At 34.9% G+C, this 23685-nt stretch overlaps 3 protein-coding genes across 9 annotated transcripts; 1 reads left to right on the top strand and 2 right to left on the bottom strand.

The window, feature by feature from the left end:
- Window positions 1–4383: 4383 nt before the first annotated feature.
- UBP3 (ubiquitin-specific protease 3) lies at window positions 4384–9498 on the top strand. The gene is made up of 6 exons (XM_086243897.1): window positions 4384–4712; window positions 5867–5983; window positions 6547–6645; window positions 7423–7611; window positions 7994–8175; window positions 8749–9498. Exons 1-6 carry the CDS (start codon window positions 4596–4598, stop codon window positions 9152–9154), a joined length of 1110 nt encoding a protein of 369 aa, XP_086100023.1. The 5' UTR covers window positions 4384–4595; the 3' UTR covers window positions 9155–9498.
- A 1755-nt stretch (window positions 9499–11253) lies between these two features.
- LOC147284061 (uncharacterized) lies at window positions 11254–20300 on the bottom strand. 7 transcript variants are annotated; one of them, XR_015122310.1, is made up of 16 exons: window positions 20101–20300; window positions 19745–19870; window positions 19229–19492; window positions 18670–18779; window positions 18059–18147; window positions 17894–17936; window positions 16075–17578; window positions 15604–15912; window positions 15284–15400; window positions 13792–13905; window positions 13336–13449; window positions 12882–12995; window positions 12451–12573; window positions 12155–12284; window positions 11732–11837; window positions 11254–11609 (listed from the first exon to the last, which is right to left on the bottom strand). XR_015122310.1 is itself a non-coding variant. In XM_086243923.1 (15 exons), exons 8-14 carry the CDS (start codon window positions 15778–15780, stop codon window positions 12156–12158), a joined length of 888 nt encoding a protein of 295 aa, XP_086100049.1. In that variant the 5' UTR covers window positions 15781–15912; window positions 16075–17578; window positions 17894–17936; window positions 18059–18147; window positions 18670–18779; window positions 19229–19492; window positions 19745–19870; window positions 20101–20300; the 3' UTR covers window positions 11254–11837; window position 12155. The 7 variants fall into 7 exon arrangements, 3 of the variants coding, with proteins under 3 accessions (XP_086100049.1, XP_086100046.1, XP_086100047.1); XR_015122311.1 differs by having other exon boundaries at window positions 11254–11316; XR_015122308.1 differs by having other exon boundaries at window positions 11732–12284; window positions 20101–20297.
- Window positions 20301–20639: 339 nt separating this feature from the next.
- On the bottom strand, window positions 20640–23685 carry LOC147284060 (uncharacterized). Its single transcript, XM_086245228.1, has 10 exons — window positions 23276–23685; window positions 23052–23153; window positions 22850–22971; window positions 22425–22507; window positions 22229–22268; window positions 21974–22097; window positions 21704–21813; window positions 21525–21599; window positions 21376–21423; window positions 20640–21291 (listed from the first exon to the last, which is right to left on the bottom strand). Exons 1-10 carry the CDS (start codon window positions 23295–23297, stop codon window positions 20851–20853), a joined length of 1167 nt encoding a protein of 388 aa, XP_086101354.1. The 5' UTR covers window positions 23298–23685; the 3' UTR covers window positions 20640–20850.

The following is a 23685-nucleotide window of genomic DNA, read 5'->3' as shown; positions in this document are numbered from 1 at the left end:
GGTTACAGGCTTGAAAACAAAAAGTTTGAGGGGTTGAGATTCAATTAATCGAATAATGAACATACATGCTCTGGTGTTCTTCTTGAGCAAAAAAGTGAAATGATTGCGAAAGATGAGCTTCATCAAAAGCCAGCATTGAGACTTATTGATATTAATATGAAGCAAGTTAAGCTAAATTATGATTTGGATATCACATATGAGAATGCATGAAAATGTAAAGCGATGCAAATGGTGATGATGAGGCATCTTTTCTAAAATTAATTCTGAAGCTGTGAAGACTACAAATCCAAGCACACACTGTGCTTTAGAGTTAAATGATTCAACTGATTGTTTTGTAAGGTTTTTTATTGTATATTCTATGGGCATTCTAGGATATAGACTACGTTACATAACTCGATTCTCTAACATAAGTTCTAAATTTAAGCAGAAAAATTGAAAGGATTGGAAGAAGGTTACCCTATATGAGGTCAACTTTTCGTAGGTAGACAATGATTGATCCAACTGCAAGAAAGCAAAATCAATAAACCCGAGCCATTCAAGAAAACATTAACAAAATTAATACAGAGGGAGACTAAAAGTGATTACTTACGCATGAGTATGCCAGAGAGCACAGGAGTCACAAACTCTATCATTTCAAGAATATTATAAAGATTCAATATCTCTTCGCTGTAAGAACCTATGGAAATATGAATACATGCATTAACTTAATAAAGACTGAAAATTTACCGCTGAAGCAAAAGACAAAGATTAAAACCCTACCAAATCTTAACGATGTCAATCTTCGCAAGCTCTTTATTTGTACACTTTTTCTGATGTGTCTCAGCAAGCCTTCATTATATAAATTATACTTAAATCATAAAATAAAAGAGTTGATTTGGAAAAAATTGTGAATTTGCATGAAATAATGTCAATTTCTAAGGGAAATGTGTAGAAATTAGAGTAATAAGGTCTTCTAAATTAAGATTAATTACACAAATAAAAAATCGTGAATGAACATAAATGTAGAAATTATGGAAACATAGCCAAATTTAGGTTACCAAATTAGACGCATAGGGTCTCTGCGAATGGAAAATACGCTGCAACATTTGCGTCGTCGGTGAAGGTAGGTCACTGTAAGGAGGTGGAGCTTCTCGTTTGAAATTATGGTGCTCTAATATCCATGACGGTACGACACGACGAGGAGGGCGAGCTACTCGTCGGAAATAATTGTGTATGAAAGTTGATGAAATGAGTAATATACTGAGGTGAATTTATATCTTAATAATGGGTTGAGAGAATTTTGGATCTAGATAGAATTTGATAATTTATAAGTGTTATCATTGTGACTATTACAAGAGATAGATTGGACAAGATAAAAAGGAGATCATGACAGAGATATTCAATTCCTAGGAGATTTAGATGTTGGGAATATTAAGTTAAAAGAACTCTTGCGAGCTCATAGATCTTTTAAGCTCTTCGAAGCATAACGAAAGTGAGATTGATGATTTGACGTAGTGAGTACATGGCATGATGAATCTCCCTTTAGTCGTGAAGAGTAGATTGAATATTGAAGTGATTAAATCTGTTATAAATCTTGAGGATTATTTTTCTCCTTAAGTTTGTGATACTGAATTACTATGGAGAATTAATTTGAGGTAATTTTATGATCATGTGAAGCAAAGCTAAGTATTTCTTAAGTTTTATGAGGTATGTAGATGTGCTTAGAATGTAGGAATGATTGTCATAGAGAATCTAATGCACTTTGAGATTGTAGTTAAAAATTAAGATGAATTGTGTCAACCGATAAGTTGAGATTGTAGCTATTGGGTATCACCGATTTCTTGATCAGTTGCTGAGTAACTCCAATTAGATTAGAAGAAACGAGATGTAAGTGTATATGTTGTTTGAGTTCTTTTTTATATATTTGAATTATGGAGTGTGAAGGTTAAGTTGGATATAATATATTGGTGATCTATTTTGTGTATTCAATTGAGAGACAATAAGGTGTGAAATCTCAATCTGATCTCGATGGTTGAAGTATTACTTGAAGTCATGAATTTTATTATTTGAAGATGATAGAAGTGACTACATTATCGTTTGTGAATTAGATAGTAATAGTCGTTGCTTGGTGATTAAGGTCTTATAAATCTCAAGGACGAGATTTCTTTGAAGGATATGGAATGTAAGCCATTGACAAATGAGAAAATTTATTGAGAGTTATGATTTGATTCTAATCTAAATGGATAGAGCTTGAGCGTACGAGCACATAAACACAAATGGAACTCAAATTGGAGCTATAATGGATAAATTATGGACGACCATGTCGATCACCTTTATGTTGGATTGAAGCCAGTGATGCGGTATTGCTTGAACCTGAGTTAGTACAGTAAATAACTGGGTTGACAAAAGAGCTATGCAGACTGAAGAAGAAGAAGAAGAAGACCGTCGAAGTTTAATTTTGGTAATCACGTTTTTTTGAAAGTCTCTCCATGAAGTGGAGTCAAAAGATTTGGAAAATAAAAAAAGTTAGCTCTAAGGTTTATCGATCCTTTTGAAATGCGCAAATTGGAGAAGTAGCATACAGATTAACATTACCACCTCAACTTTTAGGGATTTACAATGTTTAAATGTTTAAATGTTATGGAAGTACGAGCTGGATCCAACATATGTGCTCGATTAGAGATAACTGGAATTGGACGAACAATTATCATTGGAGACAAAACCCACTCATATATTGGATCGTAAAGAACAAGTTCTCCGCACAAAGACAATCCCGTTAGTCAAAGTTTTATGGCGGATTAAGAATGCCGAAGAAATGACATGGGAATTAAAAGCTGAAGTACGCCAGAAATACCCCGAGCTATTTCTTTAACTTTTGGATCAATGCTAAATTTTGAGGACAAAATTTCTTTTAAGGGGGTTAGATTGTAATAACCTAGAGTTTTGAAAAATAAAAATTTTGTTTGTTAAAATAATTACTTGTCTTTATACTTACTTATTAATTACTTATATTATTATTTATTTATATTTTTATGTGTGTTTATTAGTATTAATTTTAATTATGTTATATTATATATATACTTATATTTATTTAAATTAAAAAAAATAAAATCTAGCAACTTCCAGCTGAGTTTTTAAGCTTGAAATAGCAGTCCTCCTTAGCTTGATAGTGTCGTACCCCGAATTACGGGCTTATGGTAATTTGTTACTTAAGATTTTGAACCTTGTTCTTAAAGTTTGTTTAAAGAAAGTAGAATTTTTCTTAACTTTGTTTTAACTAACTTAGACCTTTGATTGTGGTTCTAGAGTTTTTTTTTTTGGCCAAGATTGTGGTTCTAGAGTGTAGCTGTGTGGAAGTGAATTCTGGAAAAGGAAATTCAAGAGTTTAGTGATTATCATGTTCATTTTCATTTTTCATTTTTCATAATTTTATGGAAGTGATTTAACTATTTTGAGGCTATAGAAAATTAGTACTCAGTGAGATGAGTCCGTAAGATTTTTCGGAGAATTATTTGGAGTCTCAAGCTATTTTTGGTGAATTTCTGAAGTTAGAGAAATATAAAAAGTAGGAAAAAAGAAAAAGAAAAAGAGTGCTGAGTGGACTGACACGCTGCGACGTGACGCACACAAATTGATCCAGCGCGTCTTACGCATGAAGCAAGCTACTAGATCTATATATGGATCCGATATGCAGCGTATCAGTCTGAATCCAATCCAATCCAATCTAATCTAATGAGAAAAATAACTCGATCCAATATGATAATTTGATTTATTCTTAATAATTAAATCCATATCTAATCCTTTGGATTATTAGATATATTCGATACAAAAATATTTTATTCATATTAAGTAATAAAATGTATATAAAATTAAGTTACTTTACATATACATATAAAATATTTGTAATAAAATCAAATCAGATTATTATCGGATCAAATCTATTAAAACTCATATTTATTTCATTAACTTAATGGGTTATCATATTATAACATTGAATCACCAAATTCATTTCCTATTAATTACATCAGATTTCAGATCAAAGTCACTATTTATATAGGTAGCCCGCTGGGCTTTGGCCACCAGCGTTGCGAGAGAGGCCTTGCATTTGGGCTAAGGTGGGTAGGGCCCAACTCCAATAAGTAGGCCTGATTCTGATTGCTATTGTTGAGCAGCAGGAGCTTGGAACTCGAATTTTAATTACAGCTCACGTTGCCTATTTTACAGTTTGGCACACGTGATAAGCTGACGTGGAGGTCCAGCAGCAAATAGTAGAGCGTCAATATTGCTTAATTTATCCAATTCTTATTTCATTTCTTTTCTAATATTAAATTCAATTTTACCTCCATTTATTTATTGATTTAATAATTCCGTTAAAATTTTCTCGTTGCCTTCGTCCCGTTCTCCTTCTCTCTCTATCTCTCTCTCTCTCTCACCTTCACTCTCAAAACTCAACCCTCATTCCTTTCAAAAACTCAAGACTTTCAAACACACACACACACACAGAGAGCGAGCCAGCGAGCGACTGAGTTGTTTATGGCAGGCGAATCGTTGAGTTGAATCGGCGAAAGAGGATCTGAGTCCGCGGCGATTTGAATTTGGGTATAGACTCGGTCCTGATGGGTGCTGCGGGCTCCAAACTCGAGAAGGCTCTCGGCGACCAGTTCCCCGAAGGCGAGCGATATTTCGGCCTTGAGAATTTCGGCAATACTTGCTATTGTAACAGCGTCTTGCAGGTTTAGCTTAACATCCATCAAATTCAATCATTTCATTAGCGAATTTTTTGAAATTAGGGTTTTGATTTTTATACCCATATGTAAATTTCTGGTGCAATGAGAATTACGTGAAGTATATGCAATTTTTGAGCTGGGAATTTTTTTTTCTGATTGCGTAATGCTGAAAGTTAGCTTATTGCATTCGAAATTGTAGTTCAGCTTGGAGAATTAGGTGTTGTTTGTGGTTGTTTAGCTTGAATGCTTAGCTAGTTTAGCAAGTTCTTGGTTTGTGATTGACATAGTTGTAGCATTGCTAGTTGAAAGTTGATTTCTGCGTTCCGGGTGCACTTGTTGAAATGTTAGTGTATCGGGCAATGAGAGGCTGCTATTTTCTTCGTCTGAAATGGTTGAGCACTGTGTGAAAAATCATTTTAGGCACTCATATATCATCAGTTTGCTACAATTGAGATTCCATTGAATTAAGATGGCCTCGGTAATTATTAAATTCGATGTCTTTATGAAGGTGTCATTAATGCTGTTTCTAAAGCTATGCTCTATAATTTGAGAAATGTTCCTTTACTATGTTTCTGATCAGGATTGTAATATATTAAGACAAATAAGTGTTCGTCAAATATGGTTATGAGTGTGTAGGACAGGCACTTGCCTTGCATTTAACCTACAATATATTTATTATTGTCAAATATATCTAATGTCTAATTGGGTTTTTTGTTGGACATTACATGAATTTCTGCAGTTTTTTTTCCTCTAATAAGTGGCTTGGTGGTGTGCTACTAAAAATATTTGTTAAGTGTGCGTGTTATTAATTAACCTTCCTTTAGAACCATATTATTTTTCTTATTTTTGAAACTTTGTGTTTTGTTTTTTATTGGTTGCTGTCATTCTTGCCTAAATCAATAAATCAATATAAATTTAAATTTCTGTTTAAAAAATTAATCTAAATATGGTCATCTGTTGATGTGCTGGTCATTGTTCATCTACTTGACCTCAGTATCTTTGCCAATGTCTATCTTTATTCCCATGTGTTCTGGAAACATTAGTGCCAACATTTCCAGCTACATATGCCCATTTTACAATTGGTTTACAACTTTATATGAAAACTCTATTTTTTTTTTTAAAAAAAAGAAATGCCTTATCCTTTTTATTTCTTCATGCAGGCACTTTATTTTTGTGTACCATTTCGTGAACAGTTGCTAGAATATTATTCCAACAACAAGAGTATTGGGGATGCAGAAGAAAATCTCTTGACATGCTTAGCAGACTTGTTTACACAGGTAACAACTATACTAGATATATCTGGCACCTGTACCCAAATTTGTTCAGCTTAGGTGTGACTTGGCATGTTAGGGGTGTAGGGCTGATCTTCATTTTATTTTTAAACTATATTTTTGTACCCCTTCCCCTCATTCAATTTTCTGGGATGTTAGTGTAACTGTAAGGTCCTCTCTCCTCTGCTGTTCTGCCATGACTTTTCTACGGGAAAGAACTGAGTTATCTTTCCCCGCTTCTCCAATACAGAACGATGTACATCCTGGGGCTAACAGCTTTTGCTTTCCTGTATATTGTCGATTAAATGTATTTTTGTTTACCTCATATACAAGTATGAAGATCTAAGCCAGCACAGTATATACACCTTCTGAAATTTGTGCTGCAAAACTCTCCCAATGTGATGTTGGTTAGAAGACTCTGTCAATATGCCTCTTGAATATGGTGTGACAAAATTCTCCAAATATGTGTTGCTAGTTTCCTAGTGGTGTTCATGGCATGGAACATATGCCTTTGACAATTGTTTTGGTCATTGTGCTGGGATCAACAGTTGATTATTCCTTTGTTGCAGATAAGTTCACAGAAAAAGAAAACGGGCGTCATTGCTCCGAAGCGTTTCGTACAGAGATTGAAGAAACAAAATGAGCTTTTCCGTAGCTATATGCACCAGGTATGCCTTTCATTCTAAGTTTCTAACTACCAAATTTTTTCCTGGGGAATATCACTTTTCTGGAGATTTATACTTAAAACATTAATAATTGTATGACAAATTATAAAATAAAAATATTAATTATTTTAATTAGAAATAATATCATCATCATCCATTGAAAGCTTGAGCACAAGCCTTTTGAAGGTGGGTAACACTAGTGTATCCACTGTGGGGCTGCCTTTTGGCAGTTGGAAGTACGTAGTTTAGCATTCTGATCCATTGTGTGTATATGAAGTGGTTGTGCTAATTGAAATGTGATTGTGAATCATTGTGTGTATCTGGACCTCTTTGTAAAACCTGAACTATTTTGCATTTAGAGAAATAGTTGACAACTCACAATTTTAAAGTCTCATAATTGTTTTTGACAAAAAAGGCTCATAATTGTTGGCATTGTGCAGGACAGTTGTAATGTTGTTGCATGTTTGTAAATGTTACCAACATTACCAAATCTTGCATCTGGGGTTTTTTCAGAAGTTTTCCCTTTGTAAAGGGTTGTGGATGTAGTTTGCAAATGCCCTTTGCTGTTTCACAAATTTACGTACTCTTTCCCTCTTGGTATATCGTTGCATGCCTCTTTGTTGCATCATTGCCAAATCTTTCTGTCGAACAGTTGAACAGAATGTTACTTACATTTTTCCTGGATTGTTGTTAAGATATTTTTCAGTTCTCTTTGATTTAGTACACAAATATAATGTTTATATGAATAAATGCATTATCTTATTTATTCTGGTTTTGTAGGATGCTCATGAATTCTTAAATTTTTTGCTAAACGAACTTGTTGACATACTGGAGAAAGAAGCCCAAGCTGCAAAAAGTGACCAAGAAACTTCTTCACCTCCTGAAAAGATGGGAAATGGTCCGAAGAATGCTCAGGCCAATGGTTCTCATAAAGATCCCTTAGTTACCTGGGTGCACAAAAATTTTCAGGTGATTTTTCTTTGCTGGATCATATAATCGTAGCAGATTCCTTGTGGTTGCATTGTTGAATTGATTGCTCAGTTGTATAAGACATATTTTGGCTGAGATTCTCTATTAGCAGTAGCCTTTGAACTGGCCATATGCTTTACTCTTATCTCTCCTCTTTCTCATCAAAACAATCAACTTTGCCTCTCCAACCTCTTCTTATTAAGAATAACAATAAAAAAGAAAAGGCAAAACGCCCCAATACCATCACTGATGTTTGTGACTGATTATTAATTGATTACCATGTTACCTTCCCCTTTTACATTGTCATACATGACAGAAATATTACACTCTCTTTACTTCCATTAGTAAGAATCTTATCATTTTCAATGGCTATTCTTGGCAGGGAATACTCACCAATGAAACGAGGTGCTTACGATGTGAGACAGTAACTGCAAGGGATGAAACCTTTTTTGACTTGAGCCTTGATATTGAACAGAACAGTTCAATAACAAGCTGTTTGAAAAACTTCAGTTCCACAGAGACATTGAATGCTGAGGACAAATTTTTTTGCGACAAGTGCTGCAGGTAGATGTCCTTCACTCAATTTTATTTATCATTTACTTGCCATCATTGATGTATGATTTGCATTTTTATGTTTTCACTAATAAACTGTGGATGGTTATTTCCATTGATTGGCACCATTGGTGCTTATCCTGGTTGTAGATTTATTAACATAAAGCTCTAAGCATCTAATCTAGATATTGTTCAAGAGTGTTTTTGAAATTCCAGGAGTTCAACCATAGAAAATGAGCAGTAGATGGCTTTAGGCTGTTAGTGGTGCTGCAGTCACTCACTAGTACCCTTCTGCTTAAAGATTGACCTGATTGAGCAAAATTTTACATTTTACTATGCTAAAGAGGATTCAAGAAAGAAAAGGATAAACCCTCGAATCCTCTATCCTCCATTCCTTAAGAATAAATCTAAGCAGTTTGTTTGTCATTTGGTAACTCCTGAAAAGATAGGGGCTGGTTGCCATGTGTGTACTGCGTATATGATAATATTTATGGAGAAGGAAGATTACTTCCATTTTTTTTTATACATTAACTATTCCCTTTTCTAGCCTGATAGCTGACAAGCTAAGCTTTTTACCGTTTTCAGTTTGCAAGAAGCGCAGAAGAGGATGAAGATAAAAAAGCCACCTCACATCCTGGTCATCCATCTGAAGCGGTTCAAGTACATTGAGCAGCTTGGCCGTTACAAGAAGCTATCTTACCGGGTTGTGTTCCCACTTGAGCTGAAGCTGAGCAACACAGTTGAAGATGCAGAGTCTGAGTATTCCCTGTTTGCTGTTGTTGTCCATGTTGGGAGTGGACCAAACCATGGACACTATGTTAGCCTTGTGAAAAGCCATAATCACTGGTTATTTTTTGATGACGAAAATGTGGAAATGATTGATGAGTCTGCTGTGCAAACTTTCTTTGGGTCAGCACAGGAGTATTCGAGTAATACAGATCATGGATACATCTTGTTCTATGAGAGCCTCGGCACCAGTAACAAGAGTTAAAATGACGGCTTTGGATTTAAGATGGTTAGGTATTTCTAATCATATGGACTTTTGCTTCTGGTTTTCGTGTTTACTATTTCTTTTTTTTTTTCTTTTTCAACCTGTGGGAAGAGCTGTCAAATACCGACCAGATGATATGGGTTGTGAAAAATGTATACTTAGGTGGTTCGCCTGTACAGTGGATGGTGGAAGCACACCATCCTTGTCTTTTTCCATTTTTTTTTGTTTTTTTTTTTTTCACAATAAGAAAAGGGTAGTGTATATGATGAGAAAATTTCAGACAGTATTCTTCACTGTTGAGAACATTAACACAAGAAATGCCATGCAACCGGAATTGCTCATCACTATTTTTTTGTTGGGAACATTCCCATTTTTATGGGGTTCGGTTCTCCAGGTGTTCACTTGTTGTAATCATCTACACTAATTATATTATGTTAAAAACTGTCTAAGATACCTTCTTTTGTAATGTAGGCTGTAGCTAATATTAAAGGCTAAAGGTGACTAATATTGTTATTGATTGGTTGCTTGGTTTTACTCTGTTTACTGTGGCAGCTTCATATTTTTGCAATTTCAAGAGGTGCATTTTTGTTATATTTTCTGCCAGTTCTTTTGTATATATAAAGAAAAAAGTAGCTAATATTGTGTTATTGGTGTTTTCTAGAATGGGTTTGAGAAAGGAACAATACTTGTGGAAGATAAAATGACATAGAAATCGAACAAGAGCACAGATCTCGTGAACATAAAATGCCACTTAATTACTGCAGCGTTACAGACATCAGCAAAAGAATCCCTCAGGGACAGTCCATGCGTTATATATCCCGAGATCCCTAACAGAACTTGCAATTCGTTTTGGAACTGTTCTTACAGCTTTTTGTCCTGAAATTGTAATTTCTTGGGGTATGGCTTTTTTTTCATTTTTTTTTTGCATGTTTTATTGTTTTGTTAGTGTAGATTGTACATTTGAATGTTTCTTGAAGTTTTTTCAAATTTGATTACTGTTAGTTGATTCAAAGTTTTTTTTTTTTTTTTACACACAAACCGCTTAAACTGGACCGATTATGAGGATTTGGTTTGGTTCAGTTTACAAATTATTTTTGTATCAAACCAGACTGAATCAAATTGTTAAAATTTATTAGTTTGATTTCCAATTTAATGTCCAAACCGAACCTAATTGGACCGCGCCCACCCTTACTTTCTTTATTTCTTTATGCCCCTTTGTAGAAGCTAGGTCAGCAGCTGCTTTGCTTGTAGGAAGTGATGCAGAACCATGCTCTCGACATGGCCCATGGCTATGTGCATGGACTTAATGGCCGGCCCAATGTGAACAGCCCCTTTAGGGTGATTTAATTTATTTTATTAAGAGATAATTAGGCTTAAATCTTTTAGAAAAACAGTTTTTAGATGAAGTCTAGAGTATTTTAAAATTTATAAGAAAATCATTTTAATTCATAATAAAGTCATTTTAATTTATAAGAAAATCATTTTAATTCATAATAGAGTCATTTTCCGAGTTGAAGGGTATTTCTCCTTTTAGGGTGTAGAGTGGACTTTGTAGAGACTGCATGTTAGGTTTTAACTCTGAAATTTTGGCAGGATAATATTAAGATAAATATTTTCTTATTTAAAAGTTAAATTTAATTAATTAATGAGCTAATTAAATTATCTTGTAACTTGTAAGATAATTAGTGGAACCGTCCATTGAGATAATTAAAATACTTCTTTACTGGATTAGGGGGAGACAGATAATATTGAAAGAAGAGTAGAGGTGTAATAATGTAATATGATTACTTATAAGAAGAGTATTCACTGTTTTAAGTGATTTTTTGGAAATGAGTCCAAGTTTTGCACCAAGGAAGGAGCTCGAGTCGTCCTTTTGAGAGTGGCTTGGTGAATATGTCTTCAAGATTCTCATTCCTTCACACCTCCACAGTACTAATGGTGCCATGAATAACCTTTTTGCGGATGTAGGTGATGTTCAATCGCAATGCGTTTTGTTCTTGCATGACACACATAATTTGATGCAATTAAGTTTGATAGCACTTTCCTTGGCCAAAATAGATAGTTGACTTGTGCATCGGTAAATAGACATTCTGGATCAGTCGTTGAAGCCAAACAAGAGTAGCAGCCTTGTATTATGCTTTTCTTACTGCACCAAGAAACACCTGCAGAATTATTAGAAAAACATATCCACATCTGGATATGTTTTTGCTATAGGACTAAAAGTTTCTTCAAAATCTTCTCCATAACTCTGACAGAAACTACGAACATCGATCTGGCTTTAAATCTATCTGCCTTTCTTTTCAACTTGTAAACCCATTTACAAGTGATAAGATGTGCATGTTCAAGTTTGGGATCTTTAAGAGCCTTCATTTCTTCATCCATATGACATTCCTCCACTCCTTGACATCTTTAGCTTCTTCAATACACGAAGGTTCCTCATCATCAAATGGGCTTGCTAGAAATAAGAATATGTGCTTGTGAAATTCTGATCTCGATATCTAGTTGGTTAATTTGATGATGGCACTTTTTGGTCTTTGATTTGTTTCAATAATTTCTTCCTGCATGTGAAACACTTACATCTTCCGATCGTCCTTCATTTTGAGTGCGAGAGCTTCCCCTTTCTCCTTGGCCCTTAAATAGAGTAACCAAGATTACACTAGCCCAAGATCAACACCAAGCTAGTCTGCAGCAAATTATATGAAAAATACTCTGCATTAAAAAACACTCGACAACAGATGTGTTTACAAAAGGAAAAGCCTCACGTACTGTAGTGAAACTACACACTTAATGGACCTCAATCTGCCACACTGGGACCTGTTTTTCAATGCAACCAGTAGCATAGAAAAACCAGGTAACATAGAAAAATGAAAAGACAAAAGACAGCAGATACATAAATGACTGTTTAGTTTCCCGAAAAGAGCTTTAATGCTTAATTAACATCAATCACTATCAAGATAAACATAAGATTGTCTCGTTGCTACGTCTGAACTGATGAGGGACCTTAATTGTGATAGTTGCTCATAAGATTGTCATCAGTGTACCAAGTATCCCACCCTTGTGCGCATGGGGAATGACAGTTGATCCAATCAGGTGTAATAGGAGGTACGGAATGTCCTTGCTTTGATAAAATCTACAAGACAAATGTGTTATATTAAGTGAGAAATCAAGCCAAAGAAGCTTATTACTACTACGATACCTCCACATAATGACATCCATTGACAAAACTGATAGATATATGTTTTGCGAGCATACAAAGAAACATATTTTACAAGAGGAAAGGTTGAGCAAGAGGTCACCTTTGAAGTTTCTGTAGGCACAAAATTATCTTCATCCAAGTCCAACAATGCTTTAAGATCTTTGAGGTCATCATTAAAATTAGTTGTTCCTTCTAGACCATTCAGAACATTGTCACAAACCACCTGCAACATCAATAAATTAAGGGGACTAACTGAGAAAATTAAGGGTTCAAATAGAACCACCATTTTGTTAAACATATAAGACAACTGGTTAAATGATATTAGTCTAGTACATGATTCCCCTCTTAGGTTTTTGTTCGGTCTGTGACTAAATCTAAAATGTTGGAGCTACTTGTTTAGTACTGGTATTTCTCCCCATAATATTAAAGATCGAGGTCCTAAGTTAGAATCTCCCTCTCTAGATAAAAAAAAGGACAATATATTAATCCACAACAAATTGTACAAGAGGAGAGGTTGAGGAAGAGGCTCACCTTTGAAGTTTCTGTAGGCAAAAAAAAGTCTGCATCCAAGTCCAAACAAGCTTTGAGCTCATCAGAAAAATTAGTTGTTCCTTCTGGACCATTCAGAACATTGTCAAAAACCACCTGCAAAATCAGTAAATTGAGTGGACTGAGTGAGCAAATTAAGGGTTCAAATAGAAGCACCCTTTTATTAAACATATAATAACATGCTTTTAGACAACTGATTAAATGATATTAATCTAGTACATGACTCCCCTCTTAGCTCTAGTCAAGCCTGAATTTGAAATATTGGAATTACATCTCAATATACAACTAATCCACACCCATTAGCTACTCATTTACTAATATCTCTCTCCATAATATGAAAGAAGTCCTAAGTTCAAATCCCCCTCTCAAGATAAAACTAAAGTACAATTAATCCACACCATATTGCACAAGATTATAGGTTGAGGAAGAGGCTCACCTTTGAAGTTTCTGTAGGCAAAAATAAGTCTACATCCAAGTCCAAACATGCTTTGAGCTCATCATAAAAATTAGTTGGTCCTTCTGGACCATTCAGAACATTGTCACAAAACACCTGCAAAATCAGTAAATTGAGTGGACTGAGTGAGCAAATTAAGGGTTCAAATAGAAGAACCCTTTTATTAAACATATAAGATAACATGCTTTTAGACAACTGATTAAATGATATTAATCTAGCACATGACTCCCCTCTTAGCTCTAGTCAAGCCTAAATTTGAAATATTGGAATTACATCCCAATATACAACTAATCCACACCCATTAGCTACTCATTTACTAATATCTCTCTCCGTAATATTAAAGAAGTCCTAAGTTCAAATCCCCCTCTCAAGATAAAACTAAAGTACAATTAATTCACAGCATATTGCACAAGAGTATAGGTTGAGGAAGAGGCTCACCTTTGAAGTTTCTGTAGGCAAAAAAAAGCCTACATCCAAGTCCAAACATGCTTTGAGCTCATCATAAAAATTAGTTGTTCCTTCTGGACCATTCAGAACATTGTCACAAGCCACCTGCAACATCAGTAAATTGAGTGGGCTGAGTGAGAAAATTAAGGGTTCAAATAGAAGTACCCTTTTGTTAAACATATACGACAACATGCTTTTAGACAACTAATTAAATGATATTAATCTAGTACATGACTCCCATCTTAGCTCTAGTCAAGCCTAAATTTGAAATATTTACATCCCAATATACAACTAATCCACAGTACCCTTTTATTTGCTCACTCAGTTCACTCAATTTACTGATGTTGCAGGTGGTTTGTGACAATGTTTTGAATGGCCCAGAAGGAACAATTAATGTTTATGATGAGCTCAAAGAATGTTTGGACTTGGATGTAGACTTTTTTTTGCCTACAGAAACTTCAAAGGTGAGCCTCTTCCTCAACCTATACTCTTGTGCAATCTGTTGTGGATTAATTGTTACTTTATTTTTATCTGGAGAAGGGGATTCGAACTTAGGACCTCTTTAATGTTAGGAGAGAGACATTAGTAAATGAGTAGCTAATTGGTGTGGATTAGTTGTATATTGGGATGTAAACATTTCAAATTTAGGCTTGACTAGAGTTAAGATGGGAGTCATGTACTAAATTAATATTATTTAATCAGTTGTCTAAAAGCATGTTGTCGTATATGTTTAACAAGGGTTCAAATAGAAGCACCCTTTTGTTAAACATATAAGACAACTGATTAAATGATATTAATCTAGTACATGACTCCCCTTTCAGCTCTAGTTCAATCCAAGCTTAAATTTGAAATGTTGGAATGAAATCCCAAATTACAACTAATCCACACGTTTACTGGTATTTCTCTCCATAATATTAAAGAGATTCTAAGTTCGAATCCTCCTCTCCAGATAAAAAAAAGTACCAATTAATCCACAACAGATTGTGCAAGAGGAGAGGTTGAGGAATAGGCTCACCTTTGAAGTTTCTGTAGGCAAAAAAGTGTCTTCATCCAAGTCCAAAAAGCTTTGTGGTCATCAGAATAATTAGTTGTTCCTTCTGGACCATTCAGAACATTGTCTGAAACCACCTGCAACATCAGTAAATTAAGGGTATTGTGTGAGCAAATGAAGGCTTCAGATAGAATCACCATTTTGTTAAATATATAAGACAGTATGCTTTTAGACAACTGGTTACATGATATTAATTTAGTACATGATTCCCCTCTTAGGTCTAGTTCGGTCTGAGCCTAAATTTGAAATGTTGGAATTACATCCCAAAGTACAACTAATCCACACCAATTAGACGTTACTCGTTTAGTGATAATTCTTTTTATAATATTAGAGAGGTCAAATTGTCCTTTCTAGATAAAACAATTAAAAAAAAAAAAAGTACAATTAATCCACTACAGATTTTACAAGAGTGTAGGTTGAGGAGGAGGTCACCTTTGAAGTTTCTATAGGCACCAAATTGTCTGCATCCAACAAAGCTTTACTATCTTTGAGGTCATCATAAACATTAGTTGTTCCTTCTGGACCATTCATAAAATTGTCACAAGGCACCTGAAACATCAGTAAACTCAGAGTTCATTCCACAAGAAACTAATCCGACCTAGATATAAAATAAAAGCTTCAAACTTCCTACTATTAGTGGGTAGAGAGGGAAAAAAAGAGGGAAGAGAGAAGAGAGGGAAACAAAATTAATGTTCAATAAAATAAAAAATGAAAGAGGGAATTGAGAGGGAAGAGGAAAGGTTCTTGTTTACCTTGGTTTCCAGAATCTCAGTGATGACATTCAGCAGGTGACGGTATTGATCTCTTTGTTGAGGATATTGAACCGGGGACTTCACCCTTGCAAGTGCATTTTGCAACATTTCCTCAGTTAATTCATCTTTCAGTAAATTAGGATCATCCTTGGAGGATGAATCTTGCATACTCTGCATGATGGGTTGTGAATTGGAGACATGCAAACCACTTCCTTCTTGTCTGCAATCCAAAATAACCTTCTTTTGAATTCCCCAGGAGCAGACTGTTGGTCTATGATGTTTCCTCACCTGGTGGTCTCTTACATGGGCCTTTTATATATCAAGGAAAGCTAAATGTTAAAATTCAACAATGGTTTCAAGTATGGAACAATGGTATATATATATGGAAGAAATTTGGGGAAGATAAAATGCCTGAAAAGTAAAACAGGATCATACTTCTTATAAACAAGAGAATCATGGCAATATATATACCTGAATTGGAAAATCCCTTGCCGGATTATAAAAAATTATTTTCTACCTTTTCAAATATGGATTGGAACTTATTTGTATTCTTATTGTAGCAGCATCCACTTGCTCATATGGGAACTCTTTCAACTGCTTAATTCCTTTGGAATGATTGTACCCTGAAACCTCGTTTGATGCATAAAATTAGATATGATGTGATAAATGGCTAGATTCATGTGTATTCAAGAAAGAAGTTTCTAACTTAAAGGAAGAAAATGAGAAAAAGATGGATTAATCACAAGGGAAACTTATCCCTACCAATCTCCACAAAAATGGTGGGATTAGTGGAGATAAATTTCCCCTTTATGATTAATCCATATTCTTTCTATATTCTTTCTTAGAAGTTAGAAGACACTCTCTATCCTTCTTCCTTGAATACACATGAATCTAGCCATTTATCATATTCAACCAAATCTTATGCAACAAATGAGGTACGGCCGTACTCTAGCAGCAGTTTGGGTAGCATTACAAACAGCAGGTAGAGAATCCCTCAGGGAATCCCATCCGTTAAATTGCCATCCCAGATAGGAGTTGCAATTCTTTCTGAAACTGTCTAGACAATTCTTTCCGATGAAGACTAAAGAAGGCAATTCTGCAGAGATTTCAGAAGCAAAAGCAGTACAGACCATGTACATGCAGGTGTCCTTCGAATAGTCACCCAAACCCTCTTCTTCTTCTACATGAAGTGCCATACATGCAACTATATGTCATCACCCTCATCTAGTACACTAGGAGCAGCCAACTTCTGCAAGAGCCATACATGCAACTTCTCTTTAAGTAGTAGCTGTTGAATTAGCAAGTGCTCCTCTACTCTCTCATCTCCAGGGAGAACTCCTCTTCTGATCGACTTAAACTTTAGCATCCTGTCCCATTTATCATTGTCATTTTTCAGCAATGAACCACTACTGCTCAACGTACTGATCTGAATACTCTGCGAAAAGCTCAGCAGGCAACTTCAACACTTCCCAAACATACATGACCACTTACAACTTTCTGCTTGTTGACTCTTCAAGCATCTTCCCTTGATCAAAACCTGTAAATTAACTGGGGAATAAATGATCGAGAAAGCATCATGAAGTACAGCACTCTTCAAATCTCTTGGTCTTGATTCTTTCCCCAGATCATATGATGCATTCAAAGCTTAGTATCCCAGCAGCATATAGCTAACCCCATTCTCACTTTCAACAGTATCCCAGAAGGCCCATCCACGTCTCCAAGTTCTTTACTGATCGATCATCCATTGGTTGAAATTAACTGTCAAACTTCTTCAGACCTTCAGTGAACGAGCCACCAAACAAGGCTTTATAGCAGAATCATTAAATGCTTTTCCCTCTACGGTCTCATTTCTCTCTTCTTCTTCTTTTTTTGTTTTTGTTTTTTGCTTACTTGCTTAGTCTCATTTCTCTTTGAAATTGACTTTAGACAATATTCTTTCTCACTGTTTGAAAGTTGTATATATTTGAAGGTCATTCTGCACAAATCAATCATTTTTCTTAATTATCAGAATGCATAACTAAATTCTGAGTATACTTAATTTAACATATGGAGATTAACATGATAGGAATTTAGTAATGCAACTAGTGCGCGCATAAAGTTAATCATTAAACATCTAAATTATCAGTAACAAACTATGTAATTCAATAGCAAAACAGCCAGAGAGAATGGAGATCATAGCTGAGACATCTGGAAATGGAAATAATAATCTAAAGAAGGGGTCAAGAATTAATTCGGAAAACTATAATATATAATGAAGCAATATAGTATAAATTAAGTATTACGTACGTACCTTCACTTCCCGGTAATGGACGAGAACTATGCGCGAGAGATCCCTGCAGCAACAGTCAAGTAGTTAAGACATGCATATATATATGGAAACAAAATTTGAGAGAGAGAGAGAGTAGTGAAATATTTGATAGCTAGATTCCTTGCATATATTCTTTAAGAAACTCACTCTTCAAGCATCCAATAACTGCGTCTTTGGAAATTTTCATTTTCTTCTGCATGGGCATAGTAGCAGTTCAACGCAGGAACTCCTTTACACTGACAGATGCACAATTATTGTTAATAAATTGAATCAGGAAACCAAAAATAAATAAATTAATAAACAGAGGAATAACTCTTGGTGAAGGCTACGAAAAACTTGAGAAGAAGAACGAAAAATAAACAAGAAAAAGAGAAATATCATAAAATTAATGAATCCTGCCTTAATTAGCAGGGGCGTAGCAGTAATATTATGAACACCAACTATTATTATAATTTTCTCAATCCTAATTAATGTGACAGTATTTCTAAAATTTATGGGATTTAAATTCCATAAATTATAGAATAATATTAGGAGAAATTTATAAATAAAAAAGTCCAAAGTACGTGACAGTTAGATAATATTTTTGAACCTCAATCAATCCTTACTAACTAAATAAGATATTAGTCTACACATATGTATATAGTTCATAAAATGGACTTGAGTGTGAATGACTCTAATATATAAGTTGATGATCGTTAAATTGTTATAATATATATATTGTTGATATCTAAAACATAATCCTATAACATGATGCTTACTCTGAGCTTCTCGTGGCCTTCCTTCACTGTCTTTCCGGCTTTTGTCTTCTTCCATCTATGGCCATCTTTTCTGAAACGCACTTTCCGATCATAAAGAAAAAGTGATCCACCTAAAACAAAACAAATGATGTATGTGAGAGGGTTGAAATTAATGCAAAAGATTATTAACCAGCTCAACGTAACGTACCGCTTCTTGACACATTTAATTAATTAAATACCGGTTGTTGAACCGAATTTCCTCCTCTTATTCAGATAATTAATAGTACGTGATTAAAATATTAAAGCAAGCATGTATTTGATTTGGAGATTAATGATGCATGCATGAAGGAAAATGAATATCCAAAAAGGTGTGCTTTTGAATGTTTCAAAATTAATGAAACACCAAAAAGCTTCATCGAAACTCACTTTAGGAGGGGAAATATTTAGGTCCATCCTAAGTGATAGGAGCCAATTATATCCTTGCACCTGTTATATATTGTTCTGTCAATTTTTATTTTTATTTTTTTTATTTTATGAAAGAGCTTCCCACCTCCAAACAATTAAAAGATCAACTTCTCACCTTCAGCAACATAGATGCTCGATCAACTCTTAGCAGAAGGTCATCCTAAGTTAGTAAATGACGAAATCAAAGGCACCAATATTCAAGTTCCTTGGAGATTGAGTAAATGATCAGTTGGTGCGGATATTCAATAACCCTTAGAACGTTTTGAGGAGATCCATCTGGCTTTGTTGCAGACTGGCTTGCAAAGCGGGCCATCCTGATGAGGCTTTTTTATTTTGAGGACATCCGGTGTTTGGGGTGCTGCTTGTTATTTTACTTTCGCTAGAGAACAATAAAAAACATAGAAGCTCAACAATCATGAAAAATAATTTAACAAATCCCCCTCCTCCATTTTCCCCCACCCCTTAAAAATATTAAAATTTAAATGCAAAAAAAGTTTCGTATTTAGAATGTAAAAAGTGTTCCATATATTTAGTATTTAATTAAACCCAAATAAACCAAAAATAATATATATCCCGGCCTCTAAAATAAAATTTATCAACAAATCTACTGTAGGTGATCGAAGAGTCATACTTTTTGGCATCTCTGCAGGCTCCTGACTAATAGTAATAGTAAGTCTTTCATGATTTTGAAGAATTTCACAAATTTCAGCCGGGCGTAGCCATCGATGTCTTGCTTCTACGAGTATTTGCTGATAATCTGCATTCAATCATATCACAGTCAATATAAGTATGCAAGTTGAAAATTTTTATATATTTAATATATTCGTTATAGAAATAAAGCAGTCATCTAAACACAAACAAAATAATGATTTGTTTTGTACGAAAATATTCATATAAATAACAAAACAAATGAAGTACGAAAACAAGAATTATTAAACAAAATTTTTAAAGAAACCATCAACGTGAGCCAAGCGATCGATTACGTACCAAGACCGCTGAGCTTGCTGTCCGCCATGAACTCAAACACTGTACAGTACTGGTCTTTGATCTGAAGGTGTGGTAGAAAGGAGCTAGCCTTGGGCAAGAGTGGGTGATTGAGAACGTGTAAAAGGAACGTTATAAAGAGATCGAGTTGGAGACAGCATTCTTTTTTTTTTTTTTTATGAGATTTCAAGTTCAGTACGTGTCGGTTCCTGACGATGTTATTGAGTGCTTCATATCACTTTCTATTTTTCTTTATATTTGTCTGTGTGGTTGTCGAAAATAACTTCATTATTGCCAGCCACAAATTACGGCATAAACGAAGGTAATCGAGTGTCGGTCACTCGGTCCTTTATTACTCTATTATTGAGTTGTTGGCTCGATGTGACTTTCTTTGTTCTTTATATTTGTGTGCGTGGTTGTCTCATCACTTTTATATATAGAATTGTTTTTGAGTTTCGGTCGAAAATAACTTCAATAAAACTAGCCACAAACACTAAACTCCTCAATCTTTTTTTCTACCTCAATCCTTTCTCTGTGATGGTAAAAGAATATATAAATGGAGAAAATTGCAAGTTGCAAGCACAAAATGACAAGAACATTAAAGCCAAATAGTAGTTTTAAAAGTTGAAAAACGTGGCTAGCTTGTACAAAATACATCCACAAAAAGACATAATACATTAATTCAGAGAAAGAAGTGATCGAAGAGGATATCTCAGTTAGGGAAGCATTAATTTATGCAAACGATTCTTGAAGCTATTCCCAAATTGATGGCCATAAATTGTCTAAAGAGGCCTTTAAGCTTCCCTCCTCCTTTGCAAAATTGATCTTTTGCTTGAGGCATTCTTCGAGTTGGGAACGGATGAGTTGATAATTTTTCTTAATGTCATCTATCACTGCTCTAATACGCTGAATGTCTTTTTCCTTCTCAAGACAAGCCCTGACGCTGGCATCTAGGAAAGTAGTGGCCTTTAGGATTTGATCACCCAAGTCTTGGCCGGCATTATATTGATTCATAACATCCAGGTAGGGGCTGATCATTTGGTTGTCATGTTGGTCAAGGAATGCTTTGGCTTGGGTAATACTACTACTTTTGGAGGTTGAAGTGGTGGAAGATGCGATGGCATTCTTGGCCGCGGCCAAAACATCCTCACAGTCTTTGAGCGCGCTTGAACTTGATGTATTTGACTTGTGCTTCTGCCACATAATTAGTTACAACTTAGAACAGGAATTGAGGTTCCGACCAAAACAAAAAACAGTTGGAAGTAGCTAGGTACGTACCTTGGCAGGGCACATGTTGAAGGGAGATGTTGGCATTCTTTCTTCAGCCTAGTCACATATATATATATTATATATTGATCCAAGGTTAATAATAAATTAATTAATAAAAAAATTGTTTATTAGAAGAGTTGAAGCCTAGTCACATATACCTGGACTACTATAGTAGGCTCCTTTCCATTTCCTTTGGTCGTGTACACAGCTTCATTCTCTGTGTTCCCAAAGGGCTGAACAAAATTTAAGATGATGGACGGACCAAATTAATCAATCATTGAAGATGAAATTAAGTAATACATAAGGCTACAATTAATGAAGGGAATTAATTAACTACTTGTTGGTTGGTGGGATCATCAGACGTCAGCAAGGCGGTCCAGTCAAAATCATCCAAAGAATAAGGAAAACTCGCATCAAGGCCTCCGGGGGGGAAATTCTGAGAATCCCCTGCATCACATATTCACATATATCATATTAATTTAAGGTCCATTAGACTTTTATAGGTTAGACCACTAATAATATTGGTAAGAAGGACAATCACTTTTCCACGACAAAATCTGTGGACATTTTGTCTTTTTGTGTCAAGTTAGTAACCAATAGTGAATACCTGAATTCACGCTTGCCCACTTGTCTGTAGCTTTTGGACTCATTTGGGTGCAACTTTTCCACTCATTGTCAACCTCAGGATTGGGTGCAACGTGTCCACTCTCAGAATTTGTCCTTTTATTGCCCTGATCTCATATTTTGAATCCAAACAGTTATCCAAAAATGGAAATAATCTAAATTCTAAAGAAAGGGTAATTGCAAAAAATTTACTAATGAAACAAATGATATTATAAGCTATATAACGCATAACCTGTACCTGTTCTAGGTAGTGGACCAGAACGATGCGTTTGGAATTCCTGCAGCAGTGGTCATGTAAGTAATTAAGTCAATAAAAAATGAAATTGCATATGTAGTTTTACTATTTTTTATTGATTGGTTGCATTAAAAATTTTACAAACTCAATAAAATAATATATATATATATATATAAAGCTTTTACGTGTACAAACTTACCGCATCCAATAACAACGTCTACGGAAATTTTTATTATCTTTTCTACGGGCGGAGTAGCAGGGTATGCATACATCACTTCTGTCCTGAAAAGATGTACAATTAAAATTTAATAATAATAGAAATGTCAAAGTTACTAAATTTGTTCACTAAATTATTTAGCAAACGAAATTTGATAAATAAATTTGGTAAGTGTAGTAATACCAATAATAAATTTATTTGTAAATGAAGGAAAAGAAAAAGGAAAATGAGAAAAAAAAAAAAAAAACCCACCAAACAGCATTTGCTGTTGTTTTCTGCTTTCTTGTGGTCACTCTACCAACAAGATCGAAGAGTTTAAAATTTTTTTTTTCAGTTTACTGTCCTTTGGTATCCTAGCTTGTTTATTCTCAACCAGAAAATTAAAGAATAAAAATTGACTTAATCACCTTTAGCTTGAGCGTAGTATGGTTTTCATTCACTTTATCTCCATTACGCGTCTTCTCCCAATCATAGCCATCAGATCTGAAATGTCCCACTGCTTCCCGATCAAAAAGAAAAAGTGATCCACCTAAACCGATCAAATGAAGAATGTCAAGCAACCATTTAATTAAGTAGAGAAATATTTCAAATGCAGCTGAAAATCCGTACTCTGTGGCCTATTTATATTTGATGTAAGTAGTGGTCTTCCAGAATTAAGAATTGCAAATATCTCCTCTGGTCTTAGCCATTGATGGCTTGTCTCAAAAGGATCTGCATTGAACCATATTACAGTTAATAAATATTCGTAGAATATTAGAGATGATAAAACGTACGTACAGTAACTCAGTAATTAAGCAATCCTTATAATTAAAGAAAATGAACATGAAACTGACTGTTTAGATCGCTGTGCCCCATGAGCTTGAATTGTGGGTTGTAATTCACTTGGATCTATCCCAGAACCAACTGTGAAATTCGTTGAGTTGTAGGACATAGCTGGAAATATGAGCCCTCCTTTTATAGTACTGTGGAGGTGTGTGGGATGCTGGAGGAGATTCTGATCTACCGCGCTGCAACGCAAAGACGGAAATTTGACAGAATTCCGAGTATAAGTGGAAGCAAGAAACAGAGTTTGGAGCGGAAGCATTTTGCCGAGTCGATCTGAAAGAGGCGTCTTTGAATTTAGAGACCAAATTGCCGCAGAGTAGATGCTCTCAAGCAAACTGCGGAGTCTGTATCTTGCGGCCCTAAGCAAAATGCCGCGGAGCACTAGTCTACTATAAGTCTGCGGAAGAGATAGCATGTG

This window comes from Dryas octopetala, chromosome 5 (assembly GCF_963921425.1).
Source record: "Dryas octopetala chromosome 5, drDryOcto1.1, whole genome shotgun sequence".
Classification (NCBI taxonomy): Eukaryota; Viridiplantae; Streptophyta; class Magnoliopsida; order Rosales; family Rosaceae; genus Dryas; species Dryas octopetala.
Note: the sequence above shows the minus strand (reverse complement) of the source record. Positions and strands in the feature narration are given on the sequence as shown.

Bases quoted from the DNA above. Each gene is read 5' to 3' on its own strand.
- UBP3 (XM_086243897.1), top strand. From the start codon at position 4,596: ATGGGTGCTGCGGGCTCCAAACTCGAGAAGGCTCTCGGCGACCAGTTC. The intron at 5,984-6,546 runs GTAACAACTATA...CCTTTGTTGCAG, and splicing joins TAGCAGACTTGTTTACACAG to ATAAGTTCACAGAAAAAGAA. The intron at 7,612-7,993 runs GTGATTTTTCTT...TATTCTTGGCAG, and splicing joins GGGTGCACAAAAATTTTCAG to GGAATACTCACCAATGAAAC.
- LOC147284061 (XM_086243923.1), bottom strand. From the start codon at position 15,780: ATGCAGAGTATGCAAGATTCATCCTCCAAGGATGATCCTAATTTACTG. The intron at 13,450-13,791 runs GTGAGCCTCTTC...CTGATTTTGCAG, and splicing joins TGCCTACAGAAACTTCAAAG to GTGTTTTGTGACAATGTTCT. The intron at 12,285-12,450 runs GTGACCTCTTGC...TTTGTCTTGTAG, and splicing joins TGCCTACAGAAACTTCAAAG to ATTTTATCAAAGCAAGGACA.
- LOC147284060 (XM_086245228.1), bottom strand. From the start codon at position 23,297: ATGGGGCACAGCGATCTAAACA. The intron at 21,600-21,703 runs GTAGTTAATTAA...AATTTTGTTCAG, and splicing joins ATGATCCCACCAACCAACAA to CCCTTTGGGAACACAGAGAA. The intron at 21,424-21,524 runs GTATATGTGACT...ATATGTGACTAG, and splicing joins AGCCTACTATAGTAGTCCAG to GCTGAAGAAAGAATGCCAAC.